We start from the raw sequence: 18,812 nt of genomic DNA on the forward strand, positions 1-18,812 counted from the left end.
AGCTGAGTTTGGGATATTACTCATAATATGTATTCATAGCCATAATGGGTCCCTCCAGAGCTGTTATGATATATGCAGAGAACGTTTATTAACAATGGAAAACATTTGCATATTATGGATCCATAATGCACAGCAAGCACAGCAAAAAAAACCTTATGAGAAGAAATTAACACACCCAACCCTTGGCTGTTTTCCCACAGCTCAGTCCCTAAGAACTCATAAAAGCCAAATATATTTTTATGTTGAAACACTAAAAGGCTTTAATTCATGTTATGGGTTAATGACCTAAGGACTCTCATTTCAAGCCATAAGCCTATTTTGAAGCTGAGAGCCCACAATCATTATGCTATCCAAAAAGGAACCTAACTGGAAAAAAGGGATTTCTTCCTTGCCTCCCCCCTACCCCCTACAGCAGTCATTTGAAAACTGCCTTATGTAATATGTGGAAATATAGATGTGTATGTATTTTTAGTTTACCAGAAAGCCCTCTCATGCCAAGGCTGAGTTGTCAAATGTCAAGTCTGAACTGAGAACAAATGTTACAGCTAAACTGCTGGCTCTTAAAAATAATAGCTCCAGTGACATACCTTTAAATATAGCAAGGCTACAGAGCACAACTATAATTTAAAAAATCGAAGTCAAAAACAAGACTAGAGAGCTTAGGAGCCCTGCAGGGCAAGAAAAGGACTGGGAGGAGGGAGAGAGAAAACATCAGAACAGCGGCAGGAACAAAATCCCTCCCAAATGAAAGCCTCCTTCCTCAGGGAAGAACCATTCCCCTATCTTCGGCTTCATAATCTCTCCCAGCAGCCTTTGTGGAAGAAGACAGAGCTGACTGTCATTTGAAAGTGGGCTGACTCCTTCTTCTCATTGGAAAAAATAAAAGCACACTGGTTGTAGGTAAGTAAGCACAAGTCCTGCCATTGCATAATCGAGTGTGTGGGCAGGAGTGTTCACAATGAGCCGTTTGAAAGGCAGCTCTCTGAAGCACTGAACCCCAGTTATCACATGGAATTCGGCTACAGACACAGATAGGTATTATATATAATTTACTGAGGCTTTTGATATCCATGGTAACAGGCAGGCTTCCTCCTCACAGAGAAAGAAGCCTTTCCGCTGGGACACACAGTGACCTGAATAGCAGAGGCAGGCGGGTAATCATTCCGACTTGCTACTTCTTGCTCGCTCTTTCGATTCCAGCCACTTCCATTTTGCTCCAGAAGACTTTCAGCACCAGTGGCACCTCCCTCACCATACATCTGCCCCCACACTACCCATGCTGCCCTGAAATGCTGGGCAACCAGTGCCACAGAGAAGAGGGAGAAGAGAACATTCTTTACAGTTGGAGCACCACAGACCAGTGGCTTAATGTACATTGAGTGAGCCAGAGATGACTTCAGAGTTCAGCCACTCTTCCCGTAAATAAGTGTATACATTAGGCATAATTCCAGACAAATGAGGTATTTTTGTTGCTATTTTAACATGTCACCAAATATATTCTGTTTATAAGACTATACCACAAGTTACAACAAATTTGTTCCACATTACTGAAAAAAAAGCACTCTCATTTTAAAAATTTCAGTCAGGGAGACGATTTTACTTATTTGTTTTTAGAGGGACAAGATGCTAGAGTACTGAACAAGCAAATTATACATCATTAGTCAAACCCAAATCCATTCATTTCCGCCTGAAGGGTTATGGGGAAGGGGAATCTAAAGTACAATGTATATAACAGAGACCACAAGAGACAGAATAATTAACGGGTTGTGCGTCACAGCAATGAATGACCGAAGTCTCCTGACCACCCCTAACATGAAGGGTACATACTGAGTTTCTTCCCAAATTCTTATCTACATGGGACTCTTGACTGACTGGCTCTTCTCAAGTTTCCTTCTGGGTTCCAAGACACATCTTTTTGTTTTGGTTGGGGGAGAATTGGGGATGTGGGAAATGTTTTATCTACCTTTCTGAGGTGAGAATTAAGTGCTTTGCTCTCCTGCCCAACAGACCTAAAGTTTCCCCTTCTGAGTTTCAGTTAGTGTTTGTCATCTGGTTTGACTGCTGTTTCTCTAAAAGCCCTCAAAGTCACTCTGCAGGAGGGCTCACCATCAGAGGAAGGCGGTGTGGCTCCTAGGGGTGTAGCAGGGGTCGTTGGAACAGGGCTGACAGGGGTGGTCACCAAGCCCATTTCAGGATGGCTCTAAAGAAAAACAGAGACACCTAAGTGTAACAAACAAAAATCTAGTTCCCTCCCAACACTATCTGGTTAGCTGCTACTGTTCTGTCTGTCTTGCTGGGTCTTTGTTGAGCTGAACACCACTGAAGCTCGATAAATGTAAACCAAGAGCTCTGTGGGCATGCAGAACTTAAGAACAGGCCCTAATTACATAAGCCTCTCTGCAAAACCACCCCAAAAGAAGCAAGAATATGCAAACACGCAAGATGATGCTTATAACAAGTAGGACAGTGACAACCCTGTCTGGGACTAAAAAGGGACCATTTTTACCAGAATAAGCAAAAAATGCATGTCTACATCATGTTCTTATGACTCACAAAATCAGCTAAATAATGCAGGTGAGTGAAGAGACAGAAAAACTTATGGCTTTATGACCCTCTCCAGCTCTGTGGAAAACAAAGATGGGCTTGCAACACAGGGACCAAGAGAATCCTCTCAGTCAGGACTGAAGCAAAGGACTCAAAGACCACACCTAATCCCATCACTTCCTCAGCTATGGGGAACCAAATAAAACTGCTGTCTGTGCTACTCATGGCCCTTGACAAATAGGTCTAACTGACCTTAGGACTAAGACTTGGTAGGAACAGTGAATCAAGTCTCCCATGTTAGTCACAGAAGAAAGTCAGTCTTTAAAGCAGTATCTTTCCAAACAAAAGCCCTAGTTCAAATAAGACCTTATTTTTCCGAGGATGCACAATGTGGATTCTGTAAGCAGCTGCCTTAGAGGGATTTGAGATGTGGTCTTAATGATTTAAAAAAAAAAAACTACAAAGGGGAAACTTTCTTTTAAAAAAAAAACCTACATACATATTTTAAGTGGCCTGACTTCAGAATAAAATCACTTTATCAATTTTTAAAGACAGTTTTCACAGATAGTACTTGAGTTCTCAGTCTATTTTGGTTCCTCCTGTATGCTGACCCCTGAGAATATCCCTTTAGCACACTGCCCTGTTCCCATGTGCCTGTGGCTCCTTGGCTTCAGTTTTCATAAATCACTTTGTCTACTAATAGCTGTGTGCTCTCCTACCTTAACCTTGTGCTATATAGGATTTCCTCTATTTCCTTCTTTTGAAATTGGTGAGATCATAGATAAATGATTTAGCCTGTTTTACCTCCTACTGTAATTCAGTAGTGATTTGGAAAGATGAAAAGAGTGACACAAAAATCCACATGGGGAGATAATACCATGGGATTTCCCATGAGCAAAATGAAGTAAGCCCAACTGATTTGGGTTAACTGGATCAGCAATGTGGTCAAGATCATTAATCACTCATCTTAGCAGGCCCACTTCAGAACCAGAAGGAAACATACACATTTGGGGATACTGGAAAGTAAAAGGAACTGACAAACTCTAAGCTACTGTCATTCTCAGAGGCCAAACAAAATTTAAATAGGCTCGTCCTAAAATATAATCTAGCCAAAGAGGCCTTTCTATGATCAGCCCAAACTGGCTTCAGGAGAGAAAAAGCACTTGTATTTCCCCTGCACCAACCCACCTGCGCTAATACTGTGATGAAATTCCGGTTTAAGTGGACAGCTTCATAAAGAGCCAGAAGAATAGCCTCATTTGTTCTGAGAAAGGAGAAAACAGGTCAGATATCTCTAGCTTGAGGTTAATCAACTTAAAACAATTCGATCTACACTGATGTTTTTCCCACCCCATCACCATCTCTCAGTTTCCCAGGGTTCCAAACTTCACATCGACCTCATTCATACCAGCCCCCTCCACCTGCATACTTCCCTTATCCCTGGTCCACACATCACTTTCTCCTCAATTTATATGCCCACAGACATACAGACACATTAGGTCACATGGTTCATCTTCCTCAAGGCCTCTCTTCTCCTTATCATCTTTATTTACCCATCTCTCTTTCTTCATTCCTCCCCATTCCAGCAGATCATAGGACCACAGATTTAGAGCTTTAAGGGACCTGAGGGCCTAATGAGTCCAGCCGCCTCATTTTATAGATGAGGAAACTGAGGCAAAAAAATGTTAAGTGACTTGCCCAAGGTCACAAAGCTGGTAAGTATGTGAAGCAGGGATTTGAACACAGGTGTTCCTGACTCCAGGTCCTGGGACCTGTGCTCTTGACTCTTTCCAAAGCTGTTGTCCTTCAGAGAACCACCAGCCTCTAAATTCTTCAGCAGTTGAGCTCCTCATCCTTGCTTCCACTTCACTCTCATGAAAGCCTGGAGCAGCTTTAGAACTTCCTGAGAAACAATGGGCATCAGGCCAAGGAAGAGCTCTCTCAGGGCCTGTTATTATCTAAAACCCCAGGAACACATTGATGAATCACTTAAAAAAAAAGTTTGAATCCTGGAAAGATTTACAAGAAGTGACATTTTCCATTTCTAATACCAGCTGGCAAGCCCACCACGAAAGCCCAAGCCAGTGCAAGAGGGAATGTCAATGCACTTACTGAACAGAAATGTTCTCATGGGCATCTGCTATGAACATGCTGCCCACCTGTGGAGGAAAGGAGAATTGCAGGATGTCAGGGAAGACGACGCTAGCTTTGTGTATCCCTCCCCAAGAAGTAGCAATAACTGACATTTAGAAAGTGCTCTAAGATTTGCAAAGCACTTGACACACATTATTTCACATGTGAGGAGTCCCAGGCCTCTCAGTCCTTTTAACAAAAAAAAAAATCGTTAGATCCTCGATCTAAAAAAATAAAATTCCCCCAAATCTTCAGGCATTTATTTAACTCCTATGAGCTAGCTGAATATATGAGAGTTCCCAGACAGGGTAGTCAATAAATATTAGATAATCATCCCTAACCCTAGGTGAAAATAGCCAGCTACAAACACTCTCTGCAGTAGCTTATCTTTCCTGAAGGAAATCCTTCCAGACAAAAGCTTCATTCAAAAAGAGCCTCCCAGGAGCTCCTGGACTCATCCAAAACCCATGTCCCAGGGCTACCCAAAAGTGTATAGGTCACATTCATTTTCTGTTTCACAGATCACAGAGTCATAAATGTGAGAAAAGGAATGGACCTTTGAGATCACCTAGTCCAACTCTCCTATTGCACAGAGGAGGAAACAGACCCTGAGAGATGAGGTGATTTATCTAAGAGAATAAACAGCTTCTCACTCCCAACAGTGTTCCTTCAAACCCAATACTGTACTGCCTCTCAGAGGACCAGAAATATTTTAATTTATGATCCCAATCATAGAAGCTTGATGGGTAGAGGTAGCTTCAGAGGCACCAGCAAGCACCATCTGCTCGCTCTTCCCCACAAACAGACACAAGCACACTCACACACACAAACATTCACAACCTGCTCATTAATGCCAGAAACTCTACAATGAAGGCTTCATTCCTTAATCTTAAGATTGCTTATCTCCTATTAAAATACCAACTATTGTGACAACACATGTGACAACTTATTAGTCAATTGTAACTTAATGCTAGTGAATTCATTAACCTTACCACAGACCAGGTTTTGAAACGGAAGGGGAGAGACAGAAGACACTGAGGAAGAAACAGGGGAAAGGCCTTGGCAGGGGGAAGGAGGAGAAGGAAGTGTGAAGGGAAAAAAAGGCCAAGGGCACAGAAAGAGGCAGAGTAGAACAGTGCAAAAAAAAAAAATGGAATGAGAACTCTAAGAACTGAGGTCTAGTCCTGACTACTAATAATTAACTGCATAACTTAAATATTTTCCCTTCTCTGCACTTTGATTTTCCCATTTATGAAAGTGAGACTGAAATTAGGTAATCTCTAAAATTTTGTGATTCGTTTCTATTTCTATAATACAATTCTATTTTTATGATACACATTTTGCCAATTTCATCCCTGATAAGGATTCCAAGAGCTCCCCTACCATTAGTGCTATTTGTGTGATGGATACCCTAAAGGACAAAGCTTCACAGTTGCTAACATTTGAGAAGCCACTCAGAACCCCTTCTAGATTTGTTTCTCTGGTTAATATGGATATATATTTTGCATGACCGCACATGTATAGTATGTATCAAAGTGCTTACCTTCTCAAGGAAAAGGAAGGGGAAGGAGAGGGACTTTGTAACTCAAAAATATAAAAAAGGATTAAAATTCATTTTCACATATAATTGAGAAAAAATAGTGCTCTTAGATTTGTCTCTCAAAACTCATCCCCAGAGAACCCAAGTCAAAATAATCCTTTCTGCTGCTCCAACTGGCTCCAACCCTTGACTCTTGTGTTCTGTAGCAGTATCCCTCACTGTCCTAGTATCACATGCACTTGCAATTCTGCAGCTTGGTGTCAGAGAATGAGGCGCTGGACAAGGAGTCAGGAAACCTGAGTTTGTATCCTACCTCTAACACTTACTAGAGCTCTGTGATCTAGGGCAAGTCACCACCTCACCTCAGTTTCTTCAATGGTAAAATGAGGACAATAATAGCCCATGTCTCATGGAAATGTCACAAGGCTCAAATGAGATAACACGTATAGACATTGCACTTTGTGAACAATACAGCACCGGACAAATGCTAGCTGCGCTAACGGCCAGGCTTACCATGTTAGTTAGTGCTGAGAAGAAGCCGCTCTGCTGCTCTTCCTCCTTATCTTTGTATTGTCTGAGTAAACAAAAGAAAATGCCAGTGAATGGTTCTGTCTTAGGCACTCTGAGCAAAACAAGGGAATGAGGCCAGGAGACTTCTTCCTGGAAACTGGAGAAAACCACCATAGAGAAAGACCCTGGCCTCTGTAGTTGCCCGGCTGCCCCGAAGTTACAAGGTGCCCCAGAATGCATGTTCACTTTGGGAGAGGCTGGGAAACAAGGAATGAGGAGTGTGAAAATTCCACCATATGGGTGCTTCCGCTATTTCCCAAACAGATTGTTACTTGAAAACCATGACAGGGAAATTACTTTAAGACCGTTACTGTGAAAATCTTGTTTGCCTTTGAAGGGAAAGGAAGGAGATAAACTATTTGTGGTAACAGGACATTTCTGAAATTCCAACACCCAGCTTTTTTGTGAGGAAAGAATGGACAAGAGCTGGGAAAATCCTGACCTGTACAAGTGGAAGCTCTGCTGGCCTGTGTCCACTAATACCAGTTTCTCTCACATTCACATGGAGAAGCAAATCTACAAACAAGCCCTCCAGAAAAGAAAATGTGGAAAGTTGCCACTGATTCCTGCTACAAAGGAAGCACCTTTCATAATTTTCAGTCTCAAAGACAATTATGTATCCAAACTTAAAATGTTCTTTTCTTGTTTTTGTGCAATATATACAGAAGTACCAAAGTTTGCAAAGGAGCATGTTGAGTGGTTAAAACCAGAATCATTAAATCTGAAACTATCATCCTGTTCTCACCCTCCTCACTTCCACAATTTTGAGAACTGATTCCTACAGTAAAAGCAACCTACTATCACTGGATCCAGGAGATCAGCATATAATACCATTTTCTTTGTAAGCTGGATCCCAGTGTACTCCCAGGGTAAGAGAAGAAGAAACCACTCACAGTCCCTACTCACCAAGGTGTCTGATGCAAACATGTTTCCAACTCAGTCAATTAATATTGGCTGAGAACTAGAACTACTTCTAGAAAGGTGGACTTACCTATTGTATTCAGACAAAGCCTGAGCAATCACAAGCCCCATTCCCTGCAAAAAGACAAGATTACACAGTAGGAGTGAGTAGCCCTTTAGGGTCAGGAAATCACTAGACATACACCTCCTAGCCCAAGCCCAGCAACTTGCACTTATGAGTTATCACTGAAGAGGAGAAACTGTGTGAGCTAAGAAAGTCTAGAAATAGAAAGGCACGTCTTCCAAGAGAGATTTTTCAGATCTCATTTTCTAACTCGATGCTTCCAGACATTATTAAAATACAGTAACAAGGAGTAAGATCGACTAACCCAGATCATCATCAGTTTCAGTGGGAAAATTTTTGCCTCAGAAGTGCAGATTGAGTTAGATTCTTCAAATAAAAAGCTCTTAAATGTTTCCAAAACAACCACAATGTGAGACAATGAGTCCCATGGCAAATGAGAGTGTATGTAGGACAAGCCTCTTCCTTTTAGGCCATAGGAAAACAAGAGTACAAAGTGAAAGACATCTGATGCACCAGGTAGCTTACCATCCTGCCTTGGAGACTTCCTGAGTGAATAATAAGAATTAACTAAGACACCCAGAAGGGGAGTGTTAGAGTACAAACTTTACCTAAGGGAAAGGCAAAGCTCATGACGGGGAGATAAGGAAGGGACATAATCTAGGAGTCTGGAGTCCTGTTTTCCTCCTTTAATTGACACTTCCTCTACACAAAGAAGAAAAAACATTGCTCTCATTCTCAAAATATCTGTTAGATGTAAGTCTTTTCTGGCTAATTCTCAAAATACATAAAATACACTGAAAATAGGTATTTTCTGACTAATTCTGAAAAGGAACCTGTCACTTCTTTATCTCACCACCAAACCACTAGCCCTACTTCCAACTCAATCCCCAAAGTCACTGTCTAGGGGAAGAGTCCCTGTGAAGGAGTCTACCATCCCTGCTACCACAATACTGAGGAAGGCAAGACAACCTAGCCAAAGCAGTAAGTCATCCTGAAACAAAGAAAGGATCATGTGCCAAGCACGTCAAACCACTGCTAATACCAACCATCAGAGCGTCAGCTCTACCACTAGCCAAGCCCCTAGAGCCATCAGGTATTGTAGCCCCCAGCTGCTTAGCAGTCATCGAAGACCTGAAGTAACCTGAAGTTACTAAAGACCCAGAAAAGAAAGTTCTCACCCCCAAAGTCATTAGCATCATAGAATGGCTCAACATTAAAAAACCATGTGGTTTTATCAATAGAAATGCAGTTACAGAAGAGGTATTACAATCTGCTTGGCCATTACACCTTAAGGACCAAGGGGCTATTCTGACTTGGAGCTGAAACTGAAGCGGAAAAAATGTATTATCTCTTCCTTTAGAATGTGAACTCTTTGAGAATGTGACTATCTTGCTTTTCCATTTCTATCATGAATTTTGCACATAGTAAAACATTTAATCATTGATTTTTCATTCATTCATTCCTTCAAAGGAATTTAATATAATCAGCTCAAAACAACATGGTCATTAAAACATGATATCAGATGGGCCATTTTGCCATGATCAATAAATCTCTTCTTCCAAATTCCAGTCTTCAAAGAGCTCATGGTTCCAAGGGCCCCAGAAGTGGGGCTCTACAAAGAAATAGTTTCCCTTTACACAGGGTCATATGAAATCCAGACAATAAGTCAGGGCTGTTAAGAAATGCCTATGGTCCCGAACACAGAAGACACAGTATATCAGGTGCAAATACTCACATTGAGGGTGGCTTCATCATCCACAATAGACAGCTTTACAATATAAGGGTTCACGGACTGTTAAGCAAAAGAAGAGGCTCCAGGTTAGTTTGGCCTAGTTTAATAAAGAGCCCATTAGCCATTTAGCAAAGCACTGAACTAAAATGCTTCCACAGGGACTTAGCTCTCTGTCTCTGTCAATGTAAAATGTTTCTTCCCACTGCACCCCAAGCCATCCAGTTTCAATCCATCTTGTCTGACCCCCAATAGCAAGTGACCAAACTTTCAGAGCATACATACACCCACACAAAGCCCTTCTGTCACTCGAATGGACTGAAAAAACTCAGGACTATACCCAACTCCTCCACTCTGTACTATTAGCTGTTTCTAAGAGGTAAGTGAAAACTGCAAAACCTACTTGGTCTTATTCTGTCAACAATTTGCTGAGTCTACGGGGACAGCTGACTCTGAAGATCCATAAGCATCCTCTTCCCCACTAGGCACTTTTTTGTAAGTTGCTAACTTGCACTTACAGGGTATTTTCATCCCAAAGGCTCCCCAACCATTTCACCAGCCACACACAGGGTCTGATTCACCCACCCATGAAACAAAGCCACCTTGGGGGTGGAAAGTGGCAGCTGCTTTAACAGTCAGAGAGAGGCTGTTTATGGATCTGGTACCCAAATAACACTGCAGGGGGAACTGAAGGAAACAGGATATAATTACCCAAACTACAATCTGGCCAAGGACACTGGGACTTAGTGATTGTCCCATCACTTGCTCTACTGGAAGATTTCTCCAACATCTCCAGACCTAATCCCAGCTTGGCATCATATGAAAATAGCATCAAAATGACTAAGCTGTTGAACCAATACCTACAAAATTGAACAAGCACCAGTGACCAGTTTCCCTGATAATGTCCACCCCTGGCTATTCAAGGACATCACTTTGGCTTAGGTATCTCAGTAAATAGCTTTCAAAACCCAAGGGGATCAGGGAATAATACTTCTCAGATCAATAGGTTTTACAACTACCCAGAAAACCCATTATTGAAGGACTCCTGTGAAAGGCACTGCTATAACCAGGGTCCCTTAACTAAACAGCCTAATCCCCTACATAGACCCTATTAAAACTAGTTTCCGGGGGCATCTTTATTGTCTTAGTAGGATGCAGGGAAAGATAATGTTACATTATTAAAAACCTATACTGTAAAAAGGCTTCCTAAGATGAAAACTGAAAAGCAACCTGGGTTCATTTCATTTGCTGCCTGTTTGATCTCTCCCACACTTCTTCCCCCAGTTAACAGGCAAATGCTGCTGCTCATATTACACAAGCTCCAGATGAAATCCAAGGGCACTCAGCGCTGAGAAGGGCAAAATAAACACTAAACTGAGCAGGAAATGCGGCCGGGTTTGATGACATGCTGTCAAGAAAGAAACTCTTACCCTGACCAGTTTGGGTTGCTTCAAGGCACAACAAGATCTTAGGATCACAGATTTAGAGTTGGAAGGGACCTTAGAAGTTAATCAGTCCAACCTTCTAATTTTACATATGAGGCCCAGATACGTTAAGTGACTTGCCCAGTGTCATGGACAGGATTCAAACCCAGGTCTTCCTAATTTCAAGTCTAGTAGGCTACCCACTATACCACACTCAATGCCTCTAAGAACATAAGCAGCACCTGCGTTGGGCCTGACTTGAACCAGCAACCTAAGAATCACCATGGTCTTGTACTTGACAGCCCTCCATTCTACCAGCTGAGCTACAGAATATTGTATCCATGCTAATAAGGAGTACACTACAACCACTGTTGAAGTAGTTATCATAGCATGAATCAAAATGTTCTCCTCATTGAAACCCACTTACTTATGTTCTCTAATCCAATAGGAAACTTTTAAACAAAAATTTAGGAACAACCTACAAACAGATATAAGGAACAAAATTAAATTCTAGGAGAATTTCATGCTAAGGACAGTAGCTGCTAGGGACTGTTGGTGTTTTTTCCACAGAAAGGTGGCCAGGCCCATAAGGCTAGGGGCATATATGCCACAAAATAACAATAATAGCTTACATATGCATAGCACTTTAAGGGTTATAAAGCACTTTAAGTGTATTATTTCATGTGACCTTCACAATAACCCTTTAAGCTAGGTGCTATTATTTCCCCCAATTTACAGGGGAGGAAACAGAGGCAAACAGCAATGAAGTAATTTGCCCATGGTCACATAGGATTTTAATTCAGATCTTCCTGATGCCAAGTCCAGTGCTCTACTCACTGGACTACCAAACTGCTGCAATTTGCTATTCCATACACCTGTTTCAGCTTGTTGTTCTTTTAGCCCCAGGTCCTGACCACTTTTCATACCATAGGGCAGCATTAAAAACATAGGGAGCCTTCACAGAATCATTACAATTTACAGGCTTATACTGGGTGAAACAAGGATGTCCATTATCACCACTGGTATTCAGTACAGTACTAGAAATGCTAGCTGTAGTAATAAGGGAAGAAAAAGAAGTTGAAGGAATTAGAAAAGGCAAAGAAGAAACTAAGTTATCACTCTTTGCAGATGATATGATGATACTTAGAGAATCCCAAAGAATCATAGTAAAAAACTACTTGAAATAATAAACAACTTTGGCAAAGTTGCAGGTTACAAAATAAACCCACACAAATCATCTGCATTTCTATATATTACTAACAAAGCCCAACAGCAAGAGACAGAAAGAGAAATCCCATTTAAAGCTACAGTAGACACTATAAAATATCTGGGAGTCTACCTGCCAAAACAAAACCAGGGACTATATGAACACAATTACAAAACACTTTTTGTAAAATTAAGTCAGATCTAAGTAAGTGGAAAAATATTAGTTGCTCATAGGTAGGCCAAGCTAATATAATAAAAATGACAATTCTACCTAAATTAATTTACTTATTCAGTGCCATACCAATCAAACTACCAGGTAATTATTTTCTAGAGCCAGAAAAAATAATCTCAAAATTCATCTGGAAGAACAAAAGGTTCAGAATATCAAGGGAACTATAGGCTTATACTTTAAAACTATCTAAGCAGCACTTGTTTTTACTCCCCTTCTGGAGACTCTTTTTCTTTTATCCCTTTCCTATCTCTGCAGAGGAGATAACCAAATGGAAAAGCTTTACTCCAAGTGAGGGGCCATATGCAATTGTGCCCTGACGCCCCTCCCTCCCTCCTGTCCCTATGGCCATTACTCGCCTTCTCAGAGGCTGGCTAAGCATCAAGCCTCTGTGCTGACCCAAGGACCTTTCTTGAGAGGTTGCAGCTTCTCCAGAACACAGAATGGGAGACGCAGCAACAACACACATAGTAATTCAGACTGGTTTACATGGAATTCCATCTGCTCTGTGTTACTGACAACCAATTGGTTTTAAGTCCATCCGGAATTCCTCAGTCTTGTCAAGCTCCCCTTCCCTCCATGGTTACCAAGCTGCCTTAGTAGTTTCTAGAGAAGGATTTTTACTAAACGCTGCAGACCCCAGATAAATTTTGCCCATCAGCCTGCCTTAGTCTACCACTTTTAACTCTTTCAGAGTCTTGTAAGAACCAAAACATAATTTAGCTTAGAAACAGATTCTCTCCTCTCTTCCTCAGTAATGCTCTTCTTTTTAATGTTCATTCCATTTCAGGGGACGTTCCTCGGTTGAGCCAGGGCCCAATTCCCTCACAGAGAAGGAAAGCTAAGTGCAACACAGTCACTTACATCCAAGCAGGATGGTTGGGGATGGATTACTCCTCTCATGTAAAACTCATCTCCCTTCAACTAACCCCAGAGATTTTTCTCTACTGTAGGTAAGACTCTAGAGTAGATGCTAACCTAGGGTCCATAAACTTGCTTCTTTAAAAGAATGCTGATAACTCTATTTCAATATAATGTATTTCCTTTTGTAATCTTATGTATTTTATGCATTTAAAAGTCATATTCTGAAAAGGGGTCCTCAAGTTTCAGTAGACTTCCAGAGGGACCAATGACACAAAGTTAAGAACCCCTACTCTAGAGGCATGAGAAAAATCAAAACGGCCATCAAGACAGGCCCTCCAGGTTTTACAAGATAATAGGTATTTGTGACCAATGATGTATTTATTTGTAGTTCTGTCATTCCATTTCTTGTTCCTACACCATTCTCCAAGAAAAGTTACTGACTTCTGGGAATTTATGACTAACTAATATTGATCCAAATGTTCCAGTCCATTTTTAAACACTGAACAGTACTCCTCTCTTCTACTTTTCTATTCAAGAGAGTAAGTCCAGTGTTTTCACTGCCCATAAATTTTCTCCTCAACTAGAATGAACAAAGGCTGACAAGTACCACAAAATGTCCTCTGGCAAACAGTCAGAAGAGCTTGGGAACTGACAACTCTGTTTCACTTCAATAGTTCTTTCTGTTATTTGGGTACAAAGGAATCAAGCTACCTAGAGAAGGGTTCCTTGTTGATGTACTTGACAAAAGGCCATACAATGCATTCCCACTGCTCCTATACACTGTTCTATATGTGTCTCTTAGTCTTTCCTAAACCATCCCCACCCCTTCCATTTGTGTACTCTGCCTTTTGGAGCAGATGAGGCTGATGCATTGGCAGGACCAGCATCTCTGAATTCAAAGGAACTGGATTCTAGAAACCAATAAATTAAGGAGCTAATTAATACAAAAAAAAAAAACTAGAGCTCCAAAACTGTGAAAAGTTTCCAACAGCTACATGGAGTCCAAAAATGATACATAAGAACCTCCAAACCAATGGCAACTTCAATGTTTTGAGAAATCTGCTAAAGGAAAATGCAAATTTATCAAACAGATAAATTAAGGGATAACCAACTACCTTACAGAAAGATTTGCTATGGGTATTCTTAAATTAAAAGTTAAGTTCCCCTCATGCATTTAAAATAACATTAAATGTACCAAAAATTACACAAAAATCTTTTGAGACACCTCTACTTCATAAAACAAGATCTACCTGGAATATGTGTTACAAAGACTTTTTTCCCTAATGAAAGGTGAAGGACAAAAGGAAAGGGGAGAGGAATAATAAGGTAATGAAAGGAAAAGAAGGATAAAAGGGTTATTGAGACATCTTTTTTAAAAAATTCAGAGAAGAGAATAGAAAGAAGCACAGACAAGCAGGTCGGCTTTGAAAGCTATAGGTTGAATATACTAAATACTGAAAATAAAGCAGACTCTATATACTCGCAATCTGCAGATTCACGTACAATCATCTTCTGCTGCTGCACAATGTACATAGAAATGCCCATTTTATTTGGTCTATCAACTTCAGGAGACAAATACATTTTTTTACAAACTCTACCTGCAAAAGTCAACATCGGCCTGCAGTAAGAACAGAGGGAGATGGGTAACTAATGTGGCAAAAGAAATACAGTCTATATAAAACAAAAAAAAATCTAAGGATGTGGTGCAGGGCACTCTCACCTCATATTTCCTATAGTTCACCAGTAAAGCCAGAAGGACAACAGCATCATACCCGTGCTCCCTGCGACTTGGAGGGTGGGAGAGAATCTGCAACAAGAATCAGAAATGTAGGATTGTGCCAGCTCCTGGCCCCTGAAAATTCAGGCAAGAGACCCCATGGGAGGAAGCTCATCCATCATCCACAAGAGGAAATGACCTACCTGTAAAATAGCTTCAAATATGCTATTGATCATTACATACTCCAGGATAGTGTTTTGACTGATGTTATCTGTCACCTGAAAACAAAAATCAGCTTTGTAAAGTCTGCACTGAGACCTGATTCTTAATATACATTTCCCAATCCCAGGGTTTGAAAACACAGAAATATTAACTTAAAAAGAGGAATATTAACTTCCATGTAATTCAACAATGATTTAGTAAGCACTTGCTGAGTGCAGGGTACTGTGCTGGATGCTGGGAGAGATAAAAAGTTTAGATAAGACATAATCCCTTCTCTTGTAGTGTTCACAAGAAGTAGTGTGTGTGTGTGTGTGTGTGCGCGCGCGCGCGCATGTGCACGTATGCGTGTATACACAAAGAGACAGACAGACAAACATAAATGATTGTAAGGATCCCTGCCATTTGGTCCATGTGGGAACTCCTTCCAACTAGGCAAACTCCAATGCATCTTTTACTTCACAGAGAAGTCTCAGCAAGCTGCCTGACATTCAGAAAAGTTAAGAAGCCTGCCCAAGCCCAGGGTCCCATGTCTGAGGCAGGATTTGAAATTAGGTGTTCCAACACTTTATGTGTACCACATCAGCCTGTTCATAAACATAACTATATAAATAATTATGTATGCTGCATGATAAATGCAAAATAATAATAACAGCTACATTTCAATAGCAGTTACTATGTGCCAGGCACTGTGCTAAGTGCTTTACAATTATTATCTCCTTTGATCCTCACAAATCACCCTGAAAGACAGGTGCTATTTTCATTCCCATTTTATAGATGAGGAAACTGAGGCAAACAGAGGTGAAGTGACTTGCCCAGGGTCACACAGCTAGGACACTCTGCCCAGTGCTCTCTGTACTGCATCACCTGCCATTATGTTTGAGGGGAGAGGCATACATCATTACCAACTGCAGTAATCAGGGAAGGCTTCAAGTAAGAGATAACACTTAAGCTGGGTTTAAAAGATAAGTTGACTAAAGATGTGGAATAGGGAACAGAGTGAACGCAGGCATAGGAAGTAGGAAACCACAGGCAGGGCACATTCAAAAGACAGAACAAAGTAAGGTCTGATCATAACACAAAGTCTGTCAAGATGAATCACAGGAAATAAGGTTGAAAAGCAAAGTGGTACCAGATTGTGAAAGCCCTGAATGCCAATTTAAAAAAAAAAAAAGGAATGTATTTTATTTACTGAGTGGACAACAGGGAGTCACTGAAGAGTTCTGAAGATAGAAGTGACATGACTAAATAAAGAAAATTAATCTGGCTACAGTGCAAAGGATGAACTTAGAGAGGGGAGAGGAGAGACAGGAAAATCTGTTAGGCTTCTGTGATTCTCCAAGCAGGTGGTAATGAAGGCCTGAATTACAGTGGTGGCAAAGGGAATAGAAAGAAGGCAGACTGAAGAGATATTATAGATTCAGTAGCACAGTCGAGGAGGAATTTGATAAGGGGCTGAACTAGTTAATAGGACTAAATCAACTGATTAGATATAAGTGCTAAGGGAGGAAGAAGAAACAAAGGTGACCCTGAATGTTTCAAGCATGGAAGATTGGGACAATGGGAGAACGGTAATGGTATTGAGAAAAACAGTGAAGCCAGAAGAACAGTCTGAAAAAAAAGACATTTTGTTACTCAGTGTCTAGTAGTCCAATACAATACACACTCCTCACAAACGCTATGCCAAAAGAGAAAGGAGCTAGCAGACTGGAGGTTCAAGAAACTGAGAAGAATTCATTTCCCTCATACCCTAATAAAAGTTTGGGCCTAACAGTTCCGTGGGATTAGTTTTTCCAATATGCTAGAAGAATTCTGCATCAAAAGGTCTAGAGGACTAGGGAGCACTGGTGGAGAAAGGGACCAGGCATGTGAGGCCACAGAGAGAGAAGCAAGTCCAGGGATGCGGCTAATCCAAAAGAGAGAAAAACCGATGGAGACAACAGATGATACAGACACGTACTCCCTGGTGAGGTACAAGATGGTGAGATACAAAGAGGGGTCAAAAGTGGGCAAAACTACACCTAAGATGTAGTTCAGAATCAGGAAACAGGCTGGGAGAATGAGCAAGCAAAAGGAAAATCCCACCACAAAAAACTAATAAGGTAACAAGGGAGCTCAGAACACAAAAACAGAAAAAGAAGAATGACACCAAAACATTTACAAGCAAATCATCAAAAGAAAAATACAATTTGGGTCCAAGCTCAACTAGAATTCTTGGAAAAGAGGAAGAAAGAATTAGAGAAAAAAGGGTCAAAAATGTTTTATAAGAGAAATTAGAGTGCTAGAGGAAAAAACTTGAAAATAAATTAAAACTATGGAAGAAATAGTTGGAAAGGAGATTTAACAGCTTAGCACAAAATTTTATGCAGGCAACAAACTCATTGAAAATCAGAATGGACCAAAAAGAAGATAATGACTTCACAAGTCAACAAGAAATATCAAAACAAAGTAAAAAGTCTGGAAAAAAAGGAAGAAAATTAAAGGTATCATAATAAAAACAACTGACCTAGAAAACAGATCAAGGAGAAATAATTTAAGAACTAATGGACTATCAGAAAACCACAATTAAAAAAAAGGGCCCAGACATCATATTTCAAGAAACATAAAATAAAAATGCTCAGATCTCTTAGAACTAGCAGACAAAGTAGAAACAGAAAAAATCCACCTGTCACCACCTGAATCAAAATGAAAAGTCCCAGGAACATCACAGACAAAATCCAGATCTTCCAGATGAAAAAATACCATAAGTCCTATAAGCATTACAACACTACAAGCAGCTAGAAAGAAAAAAAATTAAAGTACCAAGGAGCCACAGACAAGATCACATGATTTAGCAGACAACACTATGAAAAAGTTTAGAATATGATATTTTAGAAGGCAAGGGACACAGGCTTACAACCAAGGAAAAACTTAACATATTCCCTACAGAAGAAAAAAAAATGAAATAGAGGGCTTCCAAGTATTCCTGATAAAAAGACTAGAGAGGTACAGAAACTGAAATGTAAACATGAGCATCAAGGGACATAAAAAAAGGTGAACATGAGGGGAGGCACTAAATAAGGATAAACTATTGAAATTCTAATGTGGGGAGAGGAGATACGTCCCTTTAAAATCTTATTATAATCATGGGTCATATAATGAGTATCATTAGAGAGAAGGCCTGTCAATTATACTTTGATGATGTTAAAAGAAAGGAAAGAGAAGGAAACAGAAGAGGGAGAAAAGGGAGATGAAGGAAGGAAAAAAATTATCTCCTATAATCAGGGAATGGAGGCAGAAGTTTACACAAAGAAGGGGTAGGCAAAGCACTACTCACTCTCACTGAACTAGTTAAAGGGAAGAATACTCACATACAGTTGAGTACAGAAATAAATTTCCTCAAGAGAGAAACAGGAAAAAAAGTTAAGAATAAGAGGAAGGACCGATTAAAGAAGGGATTAATCCTAAGCAAAACAAATTCTAAGGACGTATAATAAGGACATATAAAAACACTTACAGCAGTTACTTTTGTGATGGCAAAGAGTTAGTAACTGAGAGTTTGGCCATCAACCGGGAAATGGCAGAACAAGTTATGGTACATGAATGTGATGGAATATTACCATGCTGTAAAAAGTAATGACGGGGATAGTTTCGGAAAATCCTGGGAAAACTT

General features: G+C 40.4%; 1 protein-coding gene across 10 annotated transcripts in view; it reads right to left on the reverse strand.

Moving 5' to 3' along the window:
- Positions 1–18,812, reverse strand: part of ARMH3 (armadillo like helical domain containing 3) — a 222,638-nt gene that overhangs the window by 175,025 nt on the left and 28,801 nt on the right. For all 10 annotated transcript variants that reach the window (XR_011969592.1, XR_011969588.1, XM_072620729.1 and 7 more), the window contains 8 exons: positions 15,145–15,219; positions 14,945–15,031; positions 9,508–9,564; positions 7,779–7,822; positions 6,731–6,791; positions 4,657–4,703; positions 3,733–3,808; positions 2,107–2,200 (listed from right to left, as the gene is read on the reverse strand). Coding sequence is in view for 8 of the 10 variants with exons in the window: in XM_072620729.1 (XP_072476830.1) it covers positions 2,107–2,200; positions 3,733–3,808; positions 4,657–4,703; positions 6,731–6,791; positions 7,779–7,822; positions 9,508–9,564; positions 14,945–15,031; positions 15,145–15,219 (541 nt within the window). In the remaining 2 variants the exon portion in view is untranslated. The remainder of the gene's footprint in view (positions 1–2,106; positions 2,201–3,732; positions 3,809–4,656; positions 4,704–6,730; positions 6,792–7,778; positions 7,823–9,507; positions 9,565–14,944; positions 15,032–15,144; positions 15,220–18,812) is intronic.

Source organism: Notamacropus eugenii, chromosome 1, assembly GCF_028372415.1.
Source record: "Notamacropus eugenii isolate mMacEug1 chromosome 1, mMacEug1.pri_v2, whole genome shotgun sequence".
NCBI lineage: Eukaryota > Metazoa > Chordata > Mammalia > Diprotodontia > Macropodidae > Notamacropus > Notamacropus eugenii.